Source organism: Papilio xuthus, unplaced genomic scaffold (genome assembly GCF_000836235.2).
Source record: "Papilio xuthus unplaced genomic scaffold, Pxut_1.1 DF826945.1, whole genome shotgun sequence".
NCBI lineage: Eukaryota > Metazoa > Arthropoda > Insecta > Lepidoptera > Papilionidae > Papilio > Papilio xuthus.
In genome coordinates, this window is record NW_013531704.1 from 2,411,684 (window position 1) to 2,436,047 (window position 24,364).

At 31.8% G+C, this 24,364-nt stretch overlaps 1 protein-coding gene across 2 annotated transcripts; it reads right to left on the reverse strand.

Moving 5' to 3' along the window:
• Positions 1-200: 200 nt before the first annotated feature.
• LOC106121446 (collagen alpha-1(XI) chain) lies at positions 201-23,533 on the reverse strand. Of its 2 annotated transcripts, XM_013317128.1 has the most exons (27): positions 23,338-23,533; positions 11,685-11,737; positions 9,936-10,471; positions 7,726-7,788; positions 7,005-7,025; positions 6,445-6,478; positions 6,227-6,339; positions 5,999-6,097; positions 5,774-5,896; positions 5,329-5,523; positions 5,111-5,251; positions 4,714-4,831; positions 4,471-4,551; positions 4,213-4,265; positions 3,912-4,091; positions 3,701-3,835; positions 3,526-3,609; positions 3,100-3,352; positions 2,942-3,021; positions 2,755-2,847; positions 2,635-2,673; positions 2,437-2,481; positions 1,928-2,076; positions 1,576-1,752; positions 1,252-1,395; positions 983-1,057; positions 201-774 (listed from the first exon to the last, which is right to left on the reverse strand). In XM_013317128.1, the coding sequence occupies exons 1-27, from the start codon at positions 23,349-23,351 to the stop codon at positions 726-728; spliced, it is 3,147 nt and encodes a 1,048-aa protein (XP_013172582.1). In that variant the 5' UTR covers positions 23,352-23,533; the 3' UTR covers positions 201-725. The 2 variants fall into 2 exon arrangements, with proteins under 2 accessions (XP_013172582.1, XP_013172583.1); XM_013317129.1 differs by lacking the exon at positions 7,005-7,025.
• Positions 23,534-24,364: the final 831 nt, after the last annotated feature.

Sequence of the window (24,364 nt, forward strand, 5' to 3'; positions counted from 1 at the left end):
TTTATAGTAATAGTAATAAGAATTATTATATAAGTTAAAATTACCGTAAAATTTACATTATCATATTCTGTATCATTGTACATGAAACCATAAATAAGTAATAACTTTTACTTGCTTAAGTCATAAACTTGAATCTTGGCTAGACGTAGAGTTAAGTTAAGGGTCTGGAAAATAAAAGTTATAAAACGTATAAATAACATCTTTATTGACTTTTCTTATTTTTAAAAATAAAAAAATATTACTATGGCACATAAAAATATAAAAAAAATGTCATCTTAATAGTACTAATACTAAACTAGTTATAGATGTTGTTATAAATTTATTAAATGCACACATTTTTTCATTACAGGAAATAATAAAGCCATTTGAAATTAAGAAAATAATCTTAACTTTTTGGGATTCAAAAACATATTCATAATATCTGTAAATATTAATTTTATTACGTATTCCAACTTAACATTTGTTTTATGTATGTTTCGGTAAATGCCTTTAACAATTTATATAAATTTTAAAGTACGCCTAAATCTTTAATGTATCGATAAGAGAACAAATAAATTAAACATTAATATAATTGGCTTGTTTTCTTTTTTCATTATTATATAAATTCGCATTTTGCACCAAACTTGTTAAATTCCAAGGCTTATTTTTATTAACACCACACATTAAATAACATCACATACTTCACAAATAAATAATTAAGTCAAGTCAAATCACTCATTTTAATATCAGATTTTATTATTTAGTAATCTCTCGTATGCAAGACGACGTCTCGATCTGAAACAATATAAGTGTCATGTAGTTAGAGTAATCACAAAGAGCCTTGTCATTCCCATTATTGAAATAAATGTCCAAAAAACAAATTGTCATCTCTTTCAATCTCTTTGAAAAAAACAAAGATAGCATATGTTTTTAGATAAGTGTTTCGGTAGTGTAAACTCACGGTTACGATGTGATAAAAATAAAAGACGTTTTAATTACTTACATATGCCTCTGACGTCTTACAACATTCGGTCGAACTTCGACACATAATACGATAAGTTTCTTATCACATGTGTACCTAAGAACAGAATTATTACATTAATTTGGGCCTTAAATTTATATTCATATAATGTAATTTCAGACGTCTTTAACCAAAAAATATATTTAAGCATTTTTTTACCCTGCATGTAATTTCACGTTTTATTACTACTCAGATATAAAAACAAAGTTAAAATTAGGTTTTATAATTATGTTTTTTTTTAGGTGACTTACTTTTCGTGTATTGCTAGCTTATTGTCATTTATTTTGACAGCACTACCAAAATATTTGGGACTATCTGTCAGCCATTCTCGGCAATAATATTTCGGCGATCGCACTCCTAGTGACGTCCCTCCATGCCATACAGCTTTGATTGGCCTGAAAATATAGGATATTAATATAATTATTTAATTACTTAACGTTTTCACTATCTATGTTTCAAACTTAAGATTTGATTGGTTATTGATACCCTACGTAAGTGGGATAAGATGATGATGAAATCGACCACTCTAAGAATCGGTAAAGAAATCAATGAACATTTTTAAGGACAAAACTTACCAAGTAGGATCAATGAGTACATTTTTGCCGCTAAAACTGTAAATATCCGATTTAAAAGCTACCGTTCCCGAGTCGTTAAACATATCGATCCACGAATCGAATAGAAGTTGCTGATGAATATTAAAAACGGCAACATCCTTGTCTGCAGTCTTGAGAATAGACTTCAAGTCTTCCACCCTGCGATAGAAAAATATTTTTATTATCCTGTTTATACGGTCGCGAAATAATATAGTAGATCGTTAAAAAATCAGACAGTCAAACTCTACTCTTCTACTAAAAAGCTGATTTACATAAATGGTTAACTGCTCTCTTATCCTATGAAAATTAATTAGAGAAAACAATTTCTACTGACTTGTTTGCGAGAAATGCAGCAAATGTTCCTGTAAATCCAGCTTTCTTCGATTGAAGATGACATTCCTGATCAACGGTCTTTCGACCTGTTCGATTTGTTCCTGTCTCCATATTGCCAGCATAGGGCTCATCGAGTGCTGCTAACCGAATCTAAAACAAATAATGATAATATAATAAGAAACAAGCGTCTTATGACTGATCATGATTATGATGATGATGAACCTAAAAATAAAGAAACTCGTCAAAATATTATACAAGAGACAAATATTGCAATTGCGCTACGTATATTTCGGCTATATTCGATAATTCTAGACGGGTCAGGCTAAACTGATCAAGATGTATGGTATACGTAGCGCAGATTGTATCCTTCTTTTAATGCCCAATCATAGCAGGCAATAAAACGGCAACAAAGTAGAAGAGTACCCTATTAATCAATAATTAGGACATCAACTATACCGTTAGCAAAATTGTTGTACGATTGAAATAGAGTCGAAACAAAATGTCACTTACGAATTTTTTTCCTCGCCTTTCATTATGATTAGTTCGGAAAGGAGGCTGTAAACAAATATAATTAATTAATAGATAAAAATTTCAGATAGTGTTTAGCTTTAACAAAAAACAAACTAACGAAAATATTAACATAAATTACCAGAGACTTTTACTATGTAAACTCGATTATAATTTTATACATATATAGAAGATACCTACATTTGGTTTATGCGCTCTCTCTTGGTATAAAGAACCCATCTGTAATATAAAAAATGTATTTAATGGTAAAATTGGATTTAAAAAGCTATTTAAAAAAGTAGAATGTTATAAAAATCATACCACAACATATTGCCAACCACGATCAACCCTTAACAATAATACTTTTTCCTCTAAAACATAAGCGAGAGTCCCCACCGGTGTTGACCTAGTTCTCTAAAAAGAATGAGGAATTACCAAAAATTAAAAATACACCAAGTTCTTAATTCTTCAATTAGTACTTAATAAGGTTAAAATATAAATTACTTACTCTTTTTAATCCTTTTGATGTTTTGTAAATCATCGTGTCCATTTTATGAAAAACTTCATCATCATCATCTGCACTATTAACTGAAAAAAAGGATTTGCTAATAAAAAACCGATTGTGAAGAGAAGAAAATCATATTTAGAATTAAAAAAAACAGGTACCTGGATAATCACTAAAGCTATACAAAGTCTTAGTAGAAACAATCCCTCCAGGCTCGCCTTTAGGTCCAGTCACAGATATACCCGGTGAACCGGGTGCACCTGGTGGACCCGGTGGGCCTGGAGACCCAGGTGGACCGGGTGGCCCTGGCACCGGTAAACTATCTTCAGTCTTTTGGCATATACCTGGTGGGCCCATTTTGCCGGTCTCTCCTGTAGGTCCCAATGGACCTCTGTCACCTTTTTCACCCTTGAGCTTTTTGGTACAAAATAAATCGAAATGAATCGTAGGTCAGAAAAAATAATCAAGATGATGTTATGAAAATGTACTATAATGCAACAATAAAGATATTTATAAAACTAAAAAGCAAATGGTTTTTACCTGATTTACAGCAAAGAAATAAACAAAATATTCAATACCTATAGTACCTTTTCCAGGTTTATCTCTGGTATTTCGCCCCTTTCACCTTTTTCACCCCTTATTCCCGCTGCACCAGTTGAGCCTTTGGGACCCTAAAAATTAACAAGTTTTTAATCTTAACAAGATTATGCGTTATAATTTGAATTCCTCTAAGTGCATTACTAAAAAAATACTGCTGCTTACCATTGGTCCAGGAACACCCGTATCACCTTTAGAGCCTTTCTGACCCATAGGACCCACTGGGCCCTTTGCACCGTTATGACCTGCATACCCACGAGGACCAGGCTTGCCTGTTTGGCCACGGTCTCCTTTAGGACCCTGTTATATTTTAACGTACAATTTTAATCAATGAAATAAACTGTAATGAAATGATGCAAAGAAAATAGTGAGTTACCTTCAAACGACTCAAGGCAGACATTGATACAACCCCCGGTGGGCCAGTTCCACCTTTCTCGCCTTTGTTCCCTTTGGGTCCCGTCGATCCTCTGTCACCCTTTTCTCCTCGATCACCGCGACTACCGGTAGCTCCAGGAATACCGGCGGTACCGTTTTGTCCTTTATCTCCTTTATCACCCTTAAAGGAACAAAGTGTTCTTGAAATTTGAATATATTCACATGCAATCAGATAGTCTGTGGCAATAATAATAGAGGTAATCTGATTTTACAAAAAATAATTTAAATTACATTTAACTAACCTTAATTCCTGGCTCTCCTTTGTATCCTCTTAACATTTCCACTATCACAGATTCTAAAAAAATAATAACCAATGCCATTATGTTTATATTTAATATTACGAATTATGTGTTACCTGATCGAAAAATTATATTACAAGAAATATAATCTTATTTTTTTTAAATAAAGATATTTCACAAATTCACAATTGAGAAAACTTCTGCAATTTTTATAGTGTGTAGGTATCATTTTTAATATGAAGACATAATTTATTCTCTTACTTTCATCAGGGTCTATGTCGTCGTCTAATATAGAAGACAGTTTAGCTGGCATTCCTGGAAGACCCGTTTCACCTTTATCACCTGTATTAAAAAAAAATCCTCATCCAATCTTATCATTCATAAACCAAAAATGCCTTACTAAATCATACGATTCTATGGAGATATATTGAAAGAATATAATTAAGAATGTCTATTTTATTATTAAGAATGTATATTTATTTATTATATTTTATATGTACATACCTTTAGTACCATTCAGACCATGTTTACCATGTGTACCAGGTACACCGGGCTTGCCGTTTAATCCTGGGTTACCGACTTCCCCCTTTTCACCTTGTTTCCCTTGCGGTCCTGTGTGTCCCTGTTAGACAATTAAAAAAACAAAAATCAGAAATCCACGGAATAGGCAATTAACAAGTGACCATATCAGATGACTCAAACGACTCAAGTTATCCTATCCCAAATCCCAGAGAAACACGAACGCGTTTTATGTTGATCATTTAAACGAAAAATTTTAATATCGGATTTTAGAATGTAGCTTACCGTAAATCTGTCTCAACCATATTGCTAACATAACATCATTAACAGTAGAAGATAAATTAATAGGCGGATATAACTGTACAAAATATTAACTTCGTACCAAATCACCTGGTAAGCCGCGCTCGCCTATTACACCTCTTTCGCCTTTCTCTCCCTTTTCACCACGAGGTCCAGGAGGTCCTTGAGGTCCGACATCTCCTTTGTCACCAGGTATTGGAAATTTTTCTGGCTCTTCTTCCCGCTTTTTGAAAAAAACATTTCTGTATTAACCAACATACGTAACTTACGATTATAGGATTTTTTATTCAAATTAATTACCACACATGCTAGTCCAGGTGGTCCAGGGTGACCGGTTGGCCCTGTAGGTCCCGGAGGGCCTATCGGCCCATCTCGCCCCGGTTCACCCTTCAATCCATTTTGACCGTCTTTCCCCGGCATGCCGTCGTCGCCTTTATCACCTTTCTCACCGGTTGAACCTTTTGGACCTCTTTCACCTTGTTTTCCAGGTAATCCCTAAAATAAATAACTTAGCCGGTTTTAAAGAAATCTTTTGATTTTGTTGTGAACTGACTCAGATAACCAACATTTGTTGAGGGTTATTTTTGTCCCAAAGAAAGAGAAATCAAAACATTCCGTAACCATCTACTGACGAGACCGTTTCGATTCTTCATCGTCTTTTGCCAATAATATTAATGTTTTTCGATACTTAAACTAAGTCTTTAGATGAAATATAATAAATCAACATAGAAAAGGATTTGCTCACTGTTTCTCCAGTTTCTCCAGTATCGCCATCTTCTCCTCTAGGGCCAGGTTCACCTCGAGGCCCTTTCATTTCAGGCATTTTCTTTATAAGACTCGACACAACAGATTCTGAACACTGACATTCCTGAAAGAAATTCACTATTCATAAAAATAAGTAAGCATTCACAATGGAAAGTTTATTGTGGCTTCTTTTTACATTGTACACAATTTTAACAAACAAACTTACCCCTTCCTCTCCTCTAGGGCCTTCTTTACCAATTGGTCCTTGAGGTCCTATTGGACCTTGAGGACCTTGAGGCCCAGTTATTGACAAACCTGCGCTTCCCTGTAACGTGAAACATAATTACTTTGACATAAATAAAGTATTAGTATGATATAAAAAAAGTTTTTATATGGCTAAAATGTAGCACAAGTAGTTTAAGTTTTATTCTTATTTTAATCGTACGTTTCATACCTTGTCTCCTTTTTCTCCTTTTATGCCCATTGCTCCAGTTTCTCCTCTAGCCCCTATATCGCCCTTTTCCCCCTTATCCCCTTTCATATTAGTTTCTTCTTTATTATCTTCACCTGTAAAATGAAAAGAGTTATTAGTAACTTCATTCATTTTGTGGTAATTTTGATTTTAATTTAATAAAATTACAATTTTTAGTAAATTATATTTCAGTATCTTACCCTCAGGTGGTGGCAGAGTTAAGTCATCTTTGAACTGCAAAAGAAAATCAAATTAAACCACATAACATTGAATACAAAAATGTCTAAGAAAGGTTATTTACAAAGGAAGCTGTAAAGGTTACGAAGTAATCAATTGTACCGACTCATAAGAACAATTGTATAACTTGAGAACTACATAGAGAACATTAATAATATTATTGATAAAGTTTAATATCAAAATAGGCAGATAGCGGTTTAGGAGACTTTTTAAATTAGAAATACACTACGAGGAGAAACAAATGTATATAATAGTAATAGTTTATACATAGAAATAATATTGTACATAATTACATAAAGTATATATACTTATTTCAAATATTTTTACAATATAATTATATTATTGTGCGTAATTAATGCGTGTGGTTATTTACATTCATACCTGCGGGATATATAAGCAAATATAAAAGTTAACTTATGTAAATACCAATAAACTTTAGAAGAAATATACATAAAATTTATAGTCTACATAGTATAAGGCAATCCATAGTAACATCGATATGATTTTGGAATATAAGACTTACACTGTCAGGGATATAAATTTCCTGGAATAAAATTTTGATGTTTAAAAATTGTTTCTCTGTATCATGATAATTTGTATAAAAACACATTATATATTATATTATATATACAATCAGGAATTAATAAAAATACTATGAAAAGTTTCGTAATTCAATGTATAATCAAGACAAAATATTAAATAATAAGACTGGAAATATCTTGCAGTAGTACTTAAGTGTGAAACTTGATTTTTGAGTATTTCAAGGTTATTCTATTTCATTTGTTGATGAGTTTGCGGTGATAGGTTTTGGTTTGGTTCGGGCGAACCCTTTAATAACAAAGTTATTGAAATTTTTAATTATAAATTCTTATTAGTACAGTCTCGACAAAACTTACCTATAACGTTAGTAATGTAGGTAGTAAGAGTTATTTTTCTTAGTACTTTAACAAAGTCTAAAACATGGCTAATGAAGTTTTGGTCACATTGAAACAGTAAATAATTAGCCTTAAACCAAAAACATGACTAACAAAGATCATGTGAAGTCAAGCAACCCGCACTGGGTCATCATAATTGTACGTTGACTTATACGTAGCTGATGATGATACAAAAACCAACCAATGTGCGATACATTATGAATTATGGTGAGTTAGGACGCGATGATGTTGAGTTTGAGGAACTTTTCTGGTGAGGACATCACATTGCTTTTATTATCTTGAGAGTAAAAATATATGAAAACAACTTACATTCTTGCAAACACTTTGTATGTTGTCCGTATCCGGGTATAAAATAATTTTGTTAATGGCACCCTGGAAAAAATAATTATATTAGATTTTATATTTTTAATACATCAAGAATAGTGCAAACCCTTAAATGTAATGTTGTAGTTCTAAGAAATTTTTAATGCGCTGATTAATCGAGTTCACTATCGTAACTTCGTACGAAAGTAACCTTTAAGAAAACATGTGTCAAATAATATATTCGAGTAGAGATAGTTTACAAAAACATGATCGTAATATAATGTTGACGATATAAGGTAAAGTCCAGCTTTAAAAGTCCGTAGAAGTAACAAATTGTACGTGCAGAAATGCATCTTTGTTATGCTAAGTTAAAGATGCGTGAAGGAATCTAAATTGCCCACTAAATTATTTGCAGAGTAAACGAATAGTTTTAAAATAATTACAAGCCGTTTCTCGAAAGAGCTTTAAATTTAATGACTTAATACCATGTATAAAATCCTTTCCGTCTTATAATCATTGTAAACCCACTAATGCGATGAAGTAAGCTCAGTATAAACTTTTTTATTTAACTGTATCGTTTTATCTACGTTTTACTTTATAAGTCACTGTGGCGATCACGAATAGAGGCGAAGCCGGATGGACGAGGAGGGGATGGATGCTTGTAAACGTTAATCCTTTATAATCTCATCGACGAAACATATCAAGAACCTCATATTATTTTGTAGCACATTTTTGAAAGTTCAGCAGTTCATGTGATAAAATAAATAATGTTATAGTTTCTATTTTATTTATATATCATAAGGTGGCAAACGAGCGAGCGGACACCTGAAATCGCTGAAATAGCGAAGTGACCGTTGCCCATAGACATACGCAATTGCATATGCGTTGCCCACCTTTAATCGATGGAGGAGAGGATGCACAGAAAGCAAAAATGTTAAAGATTAATGATGATTAAGTATATTTATACTAAGATTAAAGGTTTTAAAAATTACTTAACAAATAATTATTATCATCTGAGACGTATAATTTGACAGTTAGGATCATAATTGTGTTAATTCTCAGCTTATAACAAACGAAGACATTAAGTAAATTGAACCGAACATGAGCAAAATTGTATGAACAATAATTTAGAAACACGTGTTACATTCCAGTACGAAAACATAGCAGGGTGTTAGCTTAATGAACTCATAACGGCTGATTTAATATCGGGGTTAGAACGCATTAGCGTTTGTATGTAAGGTATGAAATGCTATTTAGCGGTCTTTACTTTGTTAGTCGACGATAACGAAGTGATTCATAGCTTAGGTGGTAGCTAGTTTCTAGCGACTGTAACAATTAGCTTATGATATTTATGTTTATTCCAAATATAGCTCACTAGAGGCATATTAATTGTTTAAATAGTATATTATGGAAGTATATGAATTAAAGTATGATGGGTAACTTTAGCTTATTTGATAAAAGACCTGTGTTTAGAATTCAGAAAGATATTCTGACGTATTCAAACATGATACTGCTGTAATTTGTTTCAAACATTTTACAATGATATAACGTTTTAAAGCATTAACTATGTATGATAAAATTTATATTATAACGTTAACAGTTGCGGTGCGTTTGTAAAATATACTTTAAGTATTACGTACAAAAAGATGAAACGTAGCAAACAAAAGGTGAAAATACTAACGAAGCCGCATGTGGAATTAGCAAAGTTACTTTGGGAAATTAATACAAACCCGTCCGTGCCGTAGAATTTAATCTACTCGTGTTTAGCGAAATCCTTACATGCGCGAGTCGCCTACTAATTCAGCTTGCAGCGACAGCTAATTTTGTGCCGTTACTTGCACTGTTGTACAATACAAGAAGTTGTTGGTGATTTTAAAAATTATATGAAACTAAACCGCGTCTCCGCCCGTGCGGAATTAAAAAATAAAACAGAAGAACACATAGGCTACTAACTATGTGTTCTTCCAGGCTATGTTCTACATCTATGCAAAATTTCAGCGAAATGCGTTCCGGAGATACCTCCACAAAACATCCATCCATGCAGAACAGCAAGTTTATGAACTAACATATTCCTAATGTTTCCTATGGGCGTAAAAACTTAGTGTAAACTGCAGACCGCTCAGTGGCAACGTATTAGTGAGCTGATGATGAATGTTTTTAATACTTAAATTATAAATAACTTTTGAAGTTTTGGAGAAAATAATAACTAAACTTACTCTGAATAGACCGCTTTCCTCTACACCTGACTGTCCAATGTAAATCCAATCGTCACTTGTAAAAGAAATATCATCCATATTTTCATCCGGTTCAAAAGTATCGATAAAAGAACATTCAGTATATAGTGTTATTGCTTTGTCAAACGTTATGTACATATCCACCCAATTTTTACTTAGGTCTTTATATACATCGATATTTACGGTTTCGTTAAGGCCATCGATATCGATATTTATTTCAAAAAAATCAGGAGCTTTTGGTGTAATACATAATCTTAACTTAACAAGGTTCTCTAAATTTTTGATAGCGAACAAGCAAGCATAATCACTTTCATGAAATTTAAACATGACACTTAAAATGAAAGGACTAGAAAGCTTGAGGTTGTTTAATGTAGTATTGCTGATTGGAGACAGGACTTTGCTTGTTTTATCAAATTTAAATGCGATATCGCCGTCTGGTCCATCTATAAAGTTTATTCTTTCTGCATCAGAAGTATATATTTCATAAACTTTAATCACATCTTGGAGAATGTTGTAATCTGAAACAAAAAAACAATTACTCAATCCTATGTTTTCTTTAGATGTTCAACTTTCTTTAATTTTTCACTTTTTTTTTAATTTTGTCCGTTGCCCATAGACAAACCCAATTGCATATGCGGAAAGTCCACTTCCACTTCCCATTCTTTTCTTATAAGAAAATGGATTGGAAGGGAAAGAGGACTAAATTAGGCCTCCGGGACGGACACTCATCAGACAAAACGCGGATTAGCTTCCACTTCACGCCTGTCTTCAGTGTGGACGTGGTATTTCACCGGGCGAGCCCGTACAATTCGCGCGAAGATGTTAAAGCGGGTTTTACCACTGTTAAACTACTGTTTACTTATTTTGATTTTGTATTAGTCTGTACTATGCCTTTTGTTATTTTAAGAGTTGTAACTTTATTTTTTAAAACCGTAAATATCTTCATTAACACGAACCTCTTATCAATTGCCATTTGTCAAAGTGAAAGTAATAAATTGTTTAGTTTGTAAAGGTATTAACAATTGACCCATTGTTCTACTTGTACAAGTACTTGATCTACTCACACACTTCACCAAGATTTATGATAATTTGAATTCGTTAAAAAGTTATAAGAATTCCGTAATTAGAAAATCATGCGATTATTTTTATTAAAAGTTTTAGTTGAATAATGATAATTTTCCTTTACCACAAAATAAATGTTTTGTCACATTTGTTAGCTATTATAAAAATTATTTTAGTAGCTCAGACAGCAATTTAAATGTAAATTTCTAGTGAATATCTAGGACAATAGTGGTGGAATATGTTTTTACTAAATACAAGTACATAGCAAAAATATTTTGTAAACTAAACACAGCATTGTGAGCACACTAGCAGCTGCTTCCACTAATCTTGATTGAAGCTTAATGGCAGAGGTCACGGTAGCTTTTTACATGCAAGTCAGTAACAAAAAATAAGTTGTAACCAACAAAGAAGCCTGTAATTTGATCAGCCATTTCTCTGGGTGAATTTAGCAATTTAAAATTCAAATCACAACAAATTTCGTTATTTTGCATGACCTAGGCGGTTGCCTTCTGTAGTAAATAAAGGAAATTTCTTTTATATTACCTTCTATAGTACGTTACGTGCCTTCTTACTATTCAGTAATTTATATGAATTCACTTTTTACATGTTCTTTTAAGTTATGTTTACGTAAATTTGTCAGAGGTGGATGTAGTTGTATGTAAAACTTACCGGCATATAATTCGGCTTTTATTGTCTTCGAGAGCAGAATCACAGCAATAAAGCTGAAAAGAAATGATAGTAAGGTAATTTAAAGAAATATTTTAACAAAATCTTTACAATTAATCCTTTAGAAGTAAAGTTGAGTTAGTTAGAAGCGATATAACTGGAGGCAAGCGATTTAACGTAACACTCCCAGCGGCGTTTATAGCCGGAGCGCTCTTGTACCAGAACAACTGCTAATTTTGAAAGTGTAACGATTTGTTAAACGGCCCATAAGGATGCCTACAAATGCTTTTTGGTACTGTAAATTGTGTAACTTGTATTCAAAAGTGTATTAAAGATTTATTTGTTAAATTCAAATTGTTTGATATTTATGAAAAATAGCATCGTTGATTATCGATATTACGCATCTTCTATATTATTTTAATGAGTTATTCCATCTGTTCTTCGGGAATTTATTGTCGTCGGAATTGTACAAAACTACAAAGGATTGCATTCCCCTTGGGTTACATATATTTCAGTGGAAGTAGATAAACTAACCCTTCCAATTTACTAATTTAACTACCCCACTCATAGTTATTAAATACTTCCTTGAACAGTCAATGTGCACTAAACTCAGTAAGAGATTATAAAATAAGAAATAAATTAACGAAAAGAAAATACTTTTTATATCAAGTAAAATTGTCTATGACAACGTTGTTACTAAATGTAGAGTAATTAACGGCGTTTCACAGAAATCAGTTAAAAAGCTAATAAAACTAGTAGTGATCAAATGTGGTAAAATCATAAAGTTTAATTTTGTCTTTTACTGCAGTTTACTTTAGTCTGTCTTTATTTTTAAAAAGGTTATTTTATTGAATTAATAAAATAATAATTTTTAACACCTAAATAGATTCTCAGGGCCTTAACTTTTTTAAATTTTTAATCGAACACCTTACATCTAACATATACATACTTCTTGATATGAATTTAAACTTAAAGCTATTAAAAGTTGTCACAGATAAGGTAAAATGCAGATAGTGATATTCACTTCTTGTTGTTTTTAGGGTTTCGTACCTCATAGGAAAAAAACGGAACCCTTATAGGATTACTTTGTTGTCCGTCCGTCCGTCTGTCAAGACCCTTTTTCTCAAAAACACGTTAAGGTATTAAACTGGAATTTATTAAATTGAAGGATACCATCCGTTCTACTTCTAATTATGTACTGCACAAAATTTTATAAAAAGTCGCGAGATGAAACGCTACATTTCATAACTAATCAAGCGTGTTATTTAGGCGATTGTAATTAGGTTTTTAGATCAGATGTCTCTAAATGTAGTACAGGAAGCGAGCAGCGGCTGCATTGGACAATCTTAAATATTGTATTAGCCCAACAGTTATTAATTAGTGCAAGACGAGATACGGTGAGATAAATTTAAGTAATTAATTTGTAATGTAATTATTGTGGACCAGCTTTTGCCCGTGACTTCGTCCGCGCGGAATTAAAAACAAAGTAGCTTTCCAGACTATGTTATATATACATAAAAGTCAAATTTAATCGAGATCATAATTTATTTAATTTTTACGTAACAATCTGGTGACAATAATAAGCGCAACAAAAAAATGTTTAGCAGTTGAAACAATTGTTTACTCCATTAATTCTGAAATAAGTATTTATATATAATAATAGTATAAGACTAATTTTATGTTTACTGTAATATCAAAAAAGCGGTGAACGAGAACAATAATATTGTCCTTGAATCAATTCATTACCAATTCACTTCTAAAAATAGAATTGGACTACGATATTTAAAAAAGACACACATTCGCATATATGTACACATACATATGCATTGTACGTGATAAAATGCAAAAGATACACATCCGCAACGAAATGCAACGCACAAAGTGATTCGTTCGTAATAAACATTGTTAAGATCACCACCTGATAGGACAAGATGTAACCAATCCTAAAAGTAACCTTATAGTAGAAAAAAAAATATTTAATTTCATTCCTTGATAAAATTATTTATAAAAATTATATTAGGTTATTTTAAAATCTTAACTTGGGTTGTGACTATTTGAAAACATAGACTAAATATAATTTTGATGATAATTGATAATTTTCTGTTCCCAAAGTGTTAAATTGTTGTTACTTTTACATTCACTGTGTTATTTGAAGCTAATTTTTTATAGCGATGGAGGAGGAGCCTATAGTATAATCGCATGTATTTGCATCGTTGCCGTCAAAGTTCGGATCAAAATCAAAATCGAGTTAGCCGTTTCGAAGATTGTCGGGAACAGACACGGCCTTGCGGACAGATAGAGAAAAATGAAAATTTGCATTACATACAGCTACTCCAATTTCACTTATATGTATAGATTTTAATTAGAATTTGACGCCGTTTAGCTAAAATGATGGAACAGAGTTAGTATTAAAATCTTTAGTTCTAGGTTCAGTATGACTGCAAAGATCTTTGGAACTTGGCCAATTTTTGATGACAGTATCACTAAAAGTTATTTTTAAGAAACTATAAAATTGTTTCGCCGAATTATTTACCGGTGATATAACGCGTAAAGTAAAATGTGCGTTTTCTTTAAATAAACACATTCGAAATAACGTTAAGAAAGGGAGATAAATTATTGAATTAATAGGATGTTTGAGTAAACACGGAGTTACCATTGTTATGACTGTGTTTATTTGTAAATTAAAGAGGGTCTAGCATGATTTGCGAGAAAGTATTCTTAATGTTATCGTCATATGTTTATTGGTGCGCTTTATACCAGATAGGACAAGATGGTAAATTTTCGTACTAGGCCTTCTGATATGCACGTAACAGCTGTATCGATCATAAAGTACTACTGAATAAGTAAAAAAGGCTCTTGACAGACGGACGGACGGACACCAAAGTGATTCTATAAGGGTTCAGTTTTTTTCCTATGAGGTACGGAACCCTAAAAAGTTTCAACGTAAAATGTAAATGCACGATTTGATTTCTTTTTCAATTACTTAGTTGTTCTGCTTCCAAGCAGCCAATTAAAAGTGTTATACGGAAATAAAGAAGTTAAAATCTTTAGGGCAATTCAATCATCCAACAGATTACGGCCATAGAACTATTGTCGACCTCGATTCTAATATTTTCCCATGTTTATCACATCGAGTCGGAAAGTACAAACTAAACTTTCACTTGCATTTGTAGGGCAGATGTTTAGCGTAGTTAAATTTCTGGAAATGTACGTGAGGTTGGCGTCATCACTTACGTCACTTGCCCCGTGGTTGACATTGAGGCAAAGTTAACTCTACACTTAGTACGAACGTAGTGCTATAACTTAAGGGCTATTTTGGTGTAACTTAGGTGATAGGATATGTTGTTTTTTAAATGACACATTACAAGATTGATGGACTTGCCCATGAATGAAGTGAGCAAATAGATCGTTCGGATTTAGCTGGAAGATAAATCTTTCAGATGGGTTGGATGCTGGCGCCATAATATATTACGGAAAGAATTTTAATATGTGAATATTTAAAACGATACAGAAGTTTAAATTGTCTTGTTTTTTTGGATATTAACATAGATGATAAAATCTTTTATAATTTTATTAATATATTCTGTTTCACAGTATCGATTCTTTTACACAAATTCAATTATCGTAACTCCTTGCATATTTAAAATAAAATGAGAATGAAAACAATTAAAAATATGTTAAGTTAAATTTTAAAGTAGTGGTTTTAACTTAGTAAGAATTGACCACACGCAGTCAATAGCTAGTCACGTTATCCGAAACATTTACTTTAAAAAGTGCATATTTTGCAATCACCTAATGACTGTAAATGAATATATTATTTTGATAAAATAACCGTACTCTAGAGTTACTCGAAGTATCGAAATTGTCATAAGCACGCTTATAATAAAATCGTATTATTTATACTCCTATTGAAGTGTATACTTTATTTTATACTAGCGGTCGCCCGCGACTCCGTCTACTCGCAATAAAAAATAAGAAATAAGTAGCCTATGTACTCTTCCAGACTATGTTCTATATGTATGCCAAATTTCATCGAGGTCTCTTCAGCTTCAGCTGTTCTGAAGATACCTTTAAGCAAACATCCATCCATCCATACATTAGTAGTACATCGCATTTATATTAGTAAGATAAGATTCATCGTAACCATATTGGGTAATTCTATTTCTAAATAAACATACAAACAGAAGACGATTGCAAGAATAATATTCTCAATATTGTGTTTAATCAATTTATTGCGACAACAAAATCCATTGCAAAACACAAGAACATACAAATTACTTAACACATGTTGCTTTAGAAGTGGGAATGTTCACAGTATTGTGCTAAATTATCAAGGTGAGCTTCCACTGTTGATATATCCGAAAACTTATAACCATCCCTCTCATTTTCTGTGAACAAATATAGACAACAATATGCTTTTTGAACGGTTTTTTCGGCAGTGGAAATGGTCAACTTCGTAGTACTACTATGTTTTTACCTTCTGTGGACTAAAAAAGTACTTTCGGTTCGTATTCTTTCTCGTAGTATTAAAGAGATATAGTGAATCGAGGTATCCTTTTTATAAAATATTTAAATAATAGATTTAAATAATTTCAAAGTAAACATATCGAGAAATGATTGAGCACAGTTCTACTATGTTCTGAGTGTAGTAAAATCCTAATTATATATTAACTAGATGTCGCCCGCGACTCCGTCAGCGCGGAATTAAAAGAAATCATAACAAGTTGCCTATGTGTTTCTTCAGACTATGTTCTACATGTGTGCCAAATTTCGATCAAATCCGGAGATAACTTCAAACAAACATCTATCCATCCATCCATCCATGATAATATTTTCAATGTTATGAGTATGATAGATTAAATATAATAATAATAATTCGAACTCAACTTTAATGAATCATTATGAATGAGAATAAACATAATCTATAAACGTTGTAGGCATAGTAAAACGAGCTAGCTGTTAATCCTCTATTTGTTAAGAATGAAGTAGCGTGTCAGTTGCGTAAACCGGATTATCTCGATTGGACGTGATATTTAACAGACGGCCCTTCCATGATTACATCGGTTAATGAAATATCGTAGTACTTTAAAATCTAAAAAGGTTTTATAAAAGTCGGAAGAACATGTTCTGATATATATATTAATACAACAGTTGCTTTTTAAATTCATAATCGGATTTAGCTAATGAACTTTTCTTACGATTATTAATGTCACCGATCGATTGTCTCGAAAGTATCAGTAGTTATTTCTCGGATAAAATATATTGAGTAGCCTATGTGTTCTTCCAGACTATATTATAATATTCACATTATAATGCCAAATTTAAACGAGATCCATGCAGCCGTTCTGGAGATACCTTTTAACAAACATCAATCCATCGATACATTCGCATTTATTATATTAGTAATATTTTGTCAAAAACTGTTTTTTTTTGTATCATAAAGTGGCAAACGAGCGAGCGGCCACCTGAAATCGCTGAAATAGCGAAGTGACCGTTGCCCATAGACTTACGCAATTGCATAAGCGTTGCCTACCTTTAATCGACGGAGGTGAGGATGCACAGAAAGAAAATATGTTCCCTTTCCATGCATCCTCTCATCCGGAAAGTCGACTTCCACTTCCCATCCTTTCCTTATAAGAAAAAGGGTGGGAAGGGAGAGAGGATTAAATTAGGCCTCCGGGACGCACACTTATCAGACGAAACGCGGAATTGCTTCCACTTGACGCCTGTCTTCTGTGTGGTCATGGTATTTCACCGGGCGAGCCGAGTCAATTCGTGCGAAGATGTTAAAGCGGGCTCTACCACTGTTAACTGTACTGATATTCCGCTCAGGTTATTACAATAATAGTTGGCAATTAAAATTAAATATCAAATTAATTATGTCATGTCCAAGTTGACGCGAACGATGTTTTCCTACACTTTTCAAAGAACCCTGACCTTTAATCTATGTGTGTCAACATTTTAGTCATAGAATTTATAGTGATTTAAAATAAATACAGCTCATTCATAATTATAATAACAAAACCGACAATGACGTGGTCGGCATCCGTTATTATCTATCAATGTGTTCACATCCTTACTAATAATAATTCAAATGAATATAAGACATCTCTTGAAAGGCCTTTAAAAGTAGCAAACTAACACTACCATTATGAAAAACAAAAACTTTTTTTTTTCAAGGGAAAAACAGAACAAGAAAAAACTACAAGAAGGTTTCTTTCCATTAGAATGTTACATTATCTCTGAGTAACATAGGATAATCTTACTAATATTACAAATGCAAATGTTTGATGAATGAATGGACGGATGGATGGATGTTTGTTTGAAGATATCTCCAGAACGGCTAAACGAATCTTGATGAAATTTGGCATACACATAGAACACATAGCCAACTTATTATGTTTTTAAATCCGCACGGACGGAGTCGCGGGCGACAGCTAGTAACAGACAGCAGACAGAGACAGACCTAGTAATTGTTATAAGACAAAACCTTGCTCTTGAGAAGATGGTATATAGTGTTTGTTTATATTATACTAATACTAGCTGTCAGCGACGCTGTTCTCGGAATTTTAAAATATCCTAATTAGGAGCCTATACGTTCTTCCAGATTATGTTCTACATTCGCGTCAAAATTCATCGAGATCCGTTAAGCCGTTCTGGAGATACCTTCTAATAAATCGAAATTCATCCATTTATCTAAACATTCGCATTTATAATATTAGTAAGCAGTAAGATAACAACACTTTAGTAGGTAACTAATTTGTTTTAATTATTTTTGTTTTATCTAAACGTATGTTTTAGTTTATTACAATTTATTAATTTATCAGAGTCCGTAACCTCTTTGACATTAGATTTATTTGATTAGGAAGTTTAGGTTTTACTTTTTCATTTTATATTACAACTAGCGGTCGCCCGCGACTCCGTCCGCGTGGATATATAGAAAAACTTAATTAGTGTAGCCTATGTGTTCTTTCAGACTATGTTGTTTCTATACGTATGCCAAATTTAATCCAGATCCCTTCAACCGTTCTAGAGATATCTTCAAACACCCATCCATAAATGCACGTCACATCTATCTAAACATTCGCATTTATAATATTAGTAAGTTAAATAAAAAGCAGCTCTTCAAGGCACGAATTCCAAAAAAAATGAATAAATAGTATCCTAGGTCCGTCTCCTGGCTCTCTGCTACCTCCTCGCCAATTTTCAGCCATATCGGTAAAGCCGTTCTCGAGTTATAAATAGTGTAACTAACACGACTTTCTTTTATATATATAAATAAAGAAGATTATATTTGACTGTGTTTCGCACAGATTTAGTTTTTTTTTTAAATTTAGTTATAGTAAAAGGCAGAAATAGACTACTCGTTTGTATTATTTCCATAGTTTCAAAGTGATTTATAGTTCGATGGTATTTGTTTGAAGATTTTAAATATTTTTATTGTATTATTATGATTTGTTATGAGATAATTTAGAACAGACGTTTACGTAAATATATGAATGAGAAAGGCATACGTATAATGCGCAATAGACGAAGTTGTTGTAATTTTTGTTGTTGGTGTATGTTGATTTTATTTACATTGTTATTGTTTTTACACATACTGTACGCTAATACTCGTATATACAAAGATTTTGATTGCAAGTATTTTAATGAGACAAAATCTTCTACTTAATAAATATACATTTAAAAATATGTTACTTTGTATCGGAGATCGCAATTTTTTTTATATGTATTCATTGTACCAACATCTAAGTCTTATCAATTATGAGATGACCCCTTAGTTAATACATAATAGGAATTTTAATATTGAAATAAATTTATAATGTTTGTATTTAGAACTAATATTATATATGCGAATGTTTGGATGGATGGATTTTCAAGATATCTCCGGAACATCCGCATGGATATCGTTGAAATTTAACAGTGGTAGAGCCCGCTTTACCATCTTCGCACGAATTGGCCCGGCTCGCCCGGTGAAATACCACGACCACACAGAAGACAGGCGTGAAGTGGAAGCAATTCCGCGTTTCGTCTGTCGGCAGGCAGCGGTCGCTTCGCTATTTCAGCGATTTCAGGTGACCGTTCGCTCGTTTGCCATCTTATAATATAATAAAAATACATGTAGAACGTAGTCTGGAAGAACAGATAGGCTACTAATTATATTTTTTTCTGATTGCGCAGACGTAGTTGCTGCGACAGCTAGTTAAATAATAAATAATTATTTGTTGTTAACAGTTGCATTTGGAATGACAACACAATATAGAGTTACTCTACAATGTTTTTGAGTTTTTATTTTTAGTTCTCACTCACAAATCATCAAATTACACAAAATAAAAAATAAAAAAACATTTACATATATCTTATAAATTCAAAACACGTTAACATCCGTTTATATTTACAAAACGCGACAAGATTGTTTTAAATCAGTGAATTACAAAACTTTTAAGAATCGCAATAAATTATGCATATGAGTATAATATAAGGAATCTGCCACGGATTGCTAAAACTAGTTTGAAATGAAATTATTTTGAATATAAATTGGTAATATAAAGAATTACATAACTGTCATCGGAATATAATATTACATCAAAATAGATTGTAGTTATTTTTCATTAAAATAGTCTGTTTTTATTTTTAACTTATAAAAGAATGTTAAAAAATGTTATAATATTACTCACTTCTATTTAACATTTCTTAATGTTCAGAAATTGATACAAATTTGTTCGTAACAAAATGTAACACAAAAGTATATAATTAAACGATAGAATCGTTTTATCTCATAAAAATATTCTAATATCAAAGACCTCATCAACATTATTAATCATCAAAGGCGCTTTACATAATAAAGTACATGGTTTTTGCATTTTAAAAACATTTGAAAAGTATATAATAGCATGTCTTTATCTTTAAATCTGTAACATGAGTCCTAAGGTTGATCTAAAAGGTCATATTAACAAAAAATTAGATCTTAGACATTGAAAAAAGGTTGACCGCTGCATTGTTAAGTTCAGACCTTTAGCCCCCGAGTATAAACCTTGAAACAGAGAGGTAGCCATATTCCCAGAAGTATTACAAACTTCAAAAAAAGGTTATACTAGCGGTCCCCTGGGATTTCGTCAGCGCACAGTTAAAAAAGTTGCCTATAATATTCCTGCGACCATCAGCTACCTTCCTATCAAATCCTGTCAAAATCGGTACAGCCGTTATGGAGACTAGCTTGAACTACGTGACCTTGTGGACAGACAATTTTTTTTTATGTTTTTTATGTTATCAGCAACGCAAATACATCATGTGTACAACAGTTTTACTTTGTAAAATTTTGAACTGAACAATACTCAGTTTTGACTACACACGTAAAGTCGGCGACACACCTCCAGTTAAAACTGTGCAGTTATAATTGAGGTGTGTCAACGGCTTTACATATGCGTAAAGCAACTAAATAATGAAGATGCGCGTGTGAACATAAAAGTATGAAATAGAATTGTAAATAACAAAGCACATAGTTTAGTATCTTATTACGTAGTCAATTTTATAGACTTCCTGCCATACCTATCATAAAATGAGTTGCAGAAGTTTAGACAAGAAATTCAGGAAATATAAATCGTCCAGTAACATCTATGTGATCGGATTATTAATAGTAGCTTTCCTTTATTTAAACTTATGTGTAAGGAAAGCTGTACACTTCTATTTATTCCTTATGGAAACTAGAAATCTACTGGAAACCATGACCTCTATATTATACTGTTATTATTTGGAAATAAAAAAATAACTTACAACATTTATCTTGTATATTAATTATTTGTTTTAATGAAGTTATAACTTTAAGTTAAATTCATTAAAACAAAACTTAATACTGACATTCTTATTTTTTTTGTGAATTTAAAACCGGGTATATCAAGTTTCCACAAACATCGTTTTCGTAGATGACTTCTTACCATGGGTTTACGAGACCCAAATTTTATACTCAGAAATCTACGGTCAATTGATTAGTGCCAAGGTGTTGATAACGTACTTTAAAATAGACTAACTGACCAATAAACTGTTTCCTACTAATTTCACTAACGCTCATTGAAAACTGGAATCTATAAATGTACACTTTATGAGAAATTTCCTTTGATTTTCTCGTCAAACATGATTTTAATATATTTCTAATTTGTAACACATCGTGTTTCAAATCGATTCTCCGTTCACATAAGTTTTTAATGAACAGAATTTAATTTCTTTTCTATTCAAGGTGATAATGTTTAAAAGATTCTTTTGTAATAATATTTATTATAGTAACGGATTATAATTATTTCAAACTAGCGGTCGCCAGCGATTCCGTTTGCGCTGAATGTGTTCTTATGTATGTCAAATTTCATCAAGATTCGTTTAGCCGTTCTGGAGATACCTTCAAACAAACCAATCCATCCATCTAATCATTCGCATTTATAATATAAGTAAGATTGTTAAGGACATTTTTGGGTAAAGTTATTGACTGGAAATCAATAATTTAAATAAATAAAAAAATAAATTGAAGAAAATTAACGTTGACATCGACGAACGGTTATTCGACCTTCTTTAACCAGTACAAAGTAAAGCCGATACGACTGCATATGTTAACTAAAGGGCATGTTCGCACCGATGGGCGGGAATCTTACTCGTAAATTGACTCTATGAATAAAACAACAGAGGTTTTTAACGATTAACAATTGAGATTATATTCAATTATTATCAATGTGTATCAGTTATTGATTTTTATTTTTTGTATTATATTTTAAACGGTCTTTTTTACTTTTTAAAAGTTAAAACCGGTTTTTAAATTGTGCCTTTTCATTAACTTGACTATGCTTCATTGTTCTAACATAAATAAAGCATAGACAAGCTAAAGATGTTACTTAAAAGTCATAAGTTAGTGAACGTGATTATAAACAGAATAAAGTAATATTATACTTTTTTACAACTTTACCGGCAGTGGAATCCAACGGTAATAACTCTCAGTATTTAGATTCACTGATAAATATAACCTTCCTACATTCCTTTAGCGTCCTAATGATAGAGAATGCAATATGTTCGCTATGCCCTTAGTGGCACGCAGATATAATAATTAGTAAGAGAATTCTGTCTCCTACAACTGGTTTTAATTCAAGTCATTGGCGCCTGTATACTATCAGAATAGTATTATTAGAATGACCTGAGAAAAGTATTTTTTTAAGTCGCTTGTTAATTATCTTGTTTGCATAATTAAATTTTATTATTAACAAGATAAGGATTATTACATACTTACGTTTGTCTGACCAATTTATCACATTATTATAAATATTATTAAACGATTAAATATTTTATTTAACAACGTTTATGATTATATAAAGAATGCTATTTTTATAGTTTTAATGTTTTCCTCAATCTTTGTGTCACTAACTCACTAAATTTTTTTGTATTCAAAATTATGCGTCAGCAAATTTATGATTTTTTTATTTTGTAAATAAATATGTTGCATAAATTAATTTGATAACTGTTACCTATTAAACTTAACCTATTCGTATATATTTAATTATTTGATTTGTAAAAAAAATTATAACCTTCAAAGCGTTAAAACTTCACTATTAATATTACATTATACTTCCAAAGCGTAAGTATTAATTTAATCTATTAATAATATTAAAAAAATACTTACAAAAAGAATTTCATTTCAACGTTTCTAATTTACTTCACACTTGTAAATGACACTTTTATTTCACAGTATTTAAATAAACATGATGCCTTTTTCGGTATTCAGATATTAAAAAAATCACAGTGTAATTTCGTTGAAATCATAGCGAACTGTACGATGTTTTGGTCGGATGCGCACGAGTCGCAGACGTGGTAACACACGGGCGTCTGCCCAATGACTAGAAAATGTTTGCATTAAGTCTTCGCAAGCTTTTACGAGAGAACGAGATGGTTGCTATTGTTTTAAGATTAAGCTACTGATGATGATTCAGTATTTCGTTTTTTTTTAATATATAATATATTTGTTATATTTAGAAGTTGTGTGTTTGTACTCATTTTGGTTCAAATTATCGTGGGAACTAGTAGTAGTAGTAGTTTACTTGGTTTTTAGTAAACTTTATCACGAACGTAATAATAATAGCTAAACTAAGAAAATAAATACATATATAGTGGAATATATATACTTTAGATTTTTATAAAAGCGGTTAGCTAATGTAAAAATTAAGAAAAAAAAAATAAACGCTTTAAAATTTAATCTTTATCCAATTGATTTCTACTTAATTTCTTTTAGTCTTTTATAATATGTCGTGTTTTCTATATAATTCGCGAATTTATATATTAAAAAGCTACCAAATTTTTTCGTAAGGAATAAGCTTTGCATACTCGGTAGTAACTGAGTCTTATAACAACAAAAGCCACAATCGGTTGCTAAAATGATAATTCTAATTGTCTTTTTTTATAATTAGGTTTAAAATTTATGTACATAGATATTATAAATTAAATGTTTTGAGTTCACATACAACTATTGAAAAGTTACTTAATAAACATGCTGCGACTTAGGGTCCTTCAAGAAGCGAGCTTATCACCACCTCAAAGGCCGGCAACGCATCTGCGGTTCCTCTGGTATTGCTGATGTCCATGGGCGTCGTTGAACGTCTCGGTGTTCCCGCTGCTCGTTTGCCCCTTCTGTTATAAAAAAAAATGCATTTGAT

Bases quoted from the DNA above. Each gene is read 5' to 3' on its own strand.
- LOC106121446 (XM_013317128.1), bottom strand. The intron at 6,340-6,444 runs GTAAGATACTGA...TTCATTTTACAG, and splicing joins AACTCTGCCACCACCTGAGG to GTGAAGATAATAAAGAAGAA. The intron at 4,832-5,110 runs GTACGAAGTTAA...ATTGTCTAACAG, and splicing joins GCGGCTTACCAGGTGATTTG to GGACACACAGGACCGCAAGG.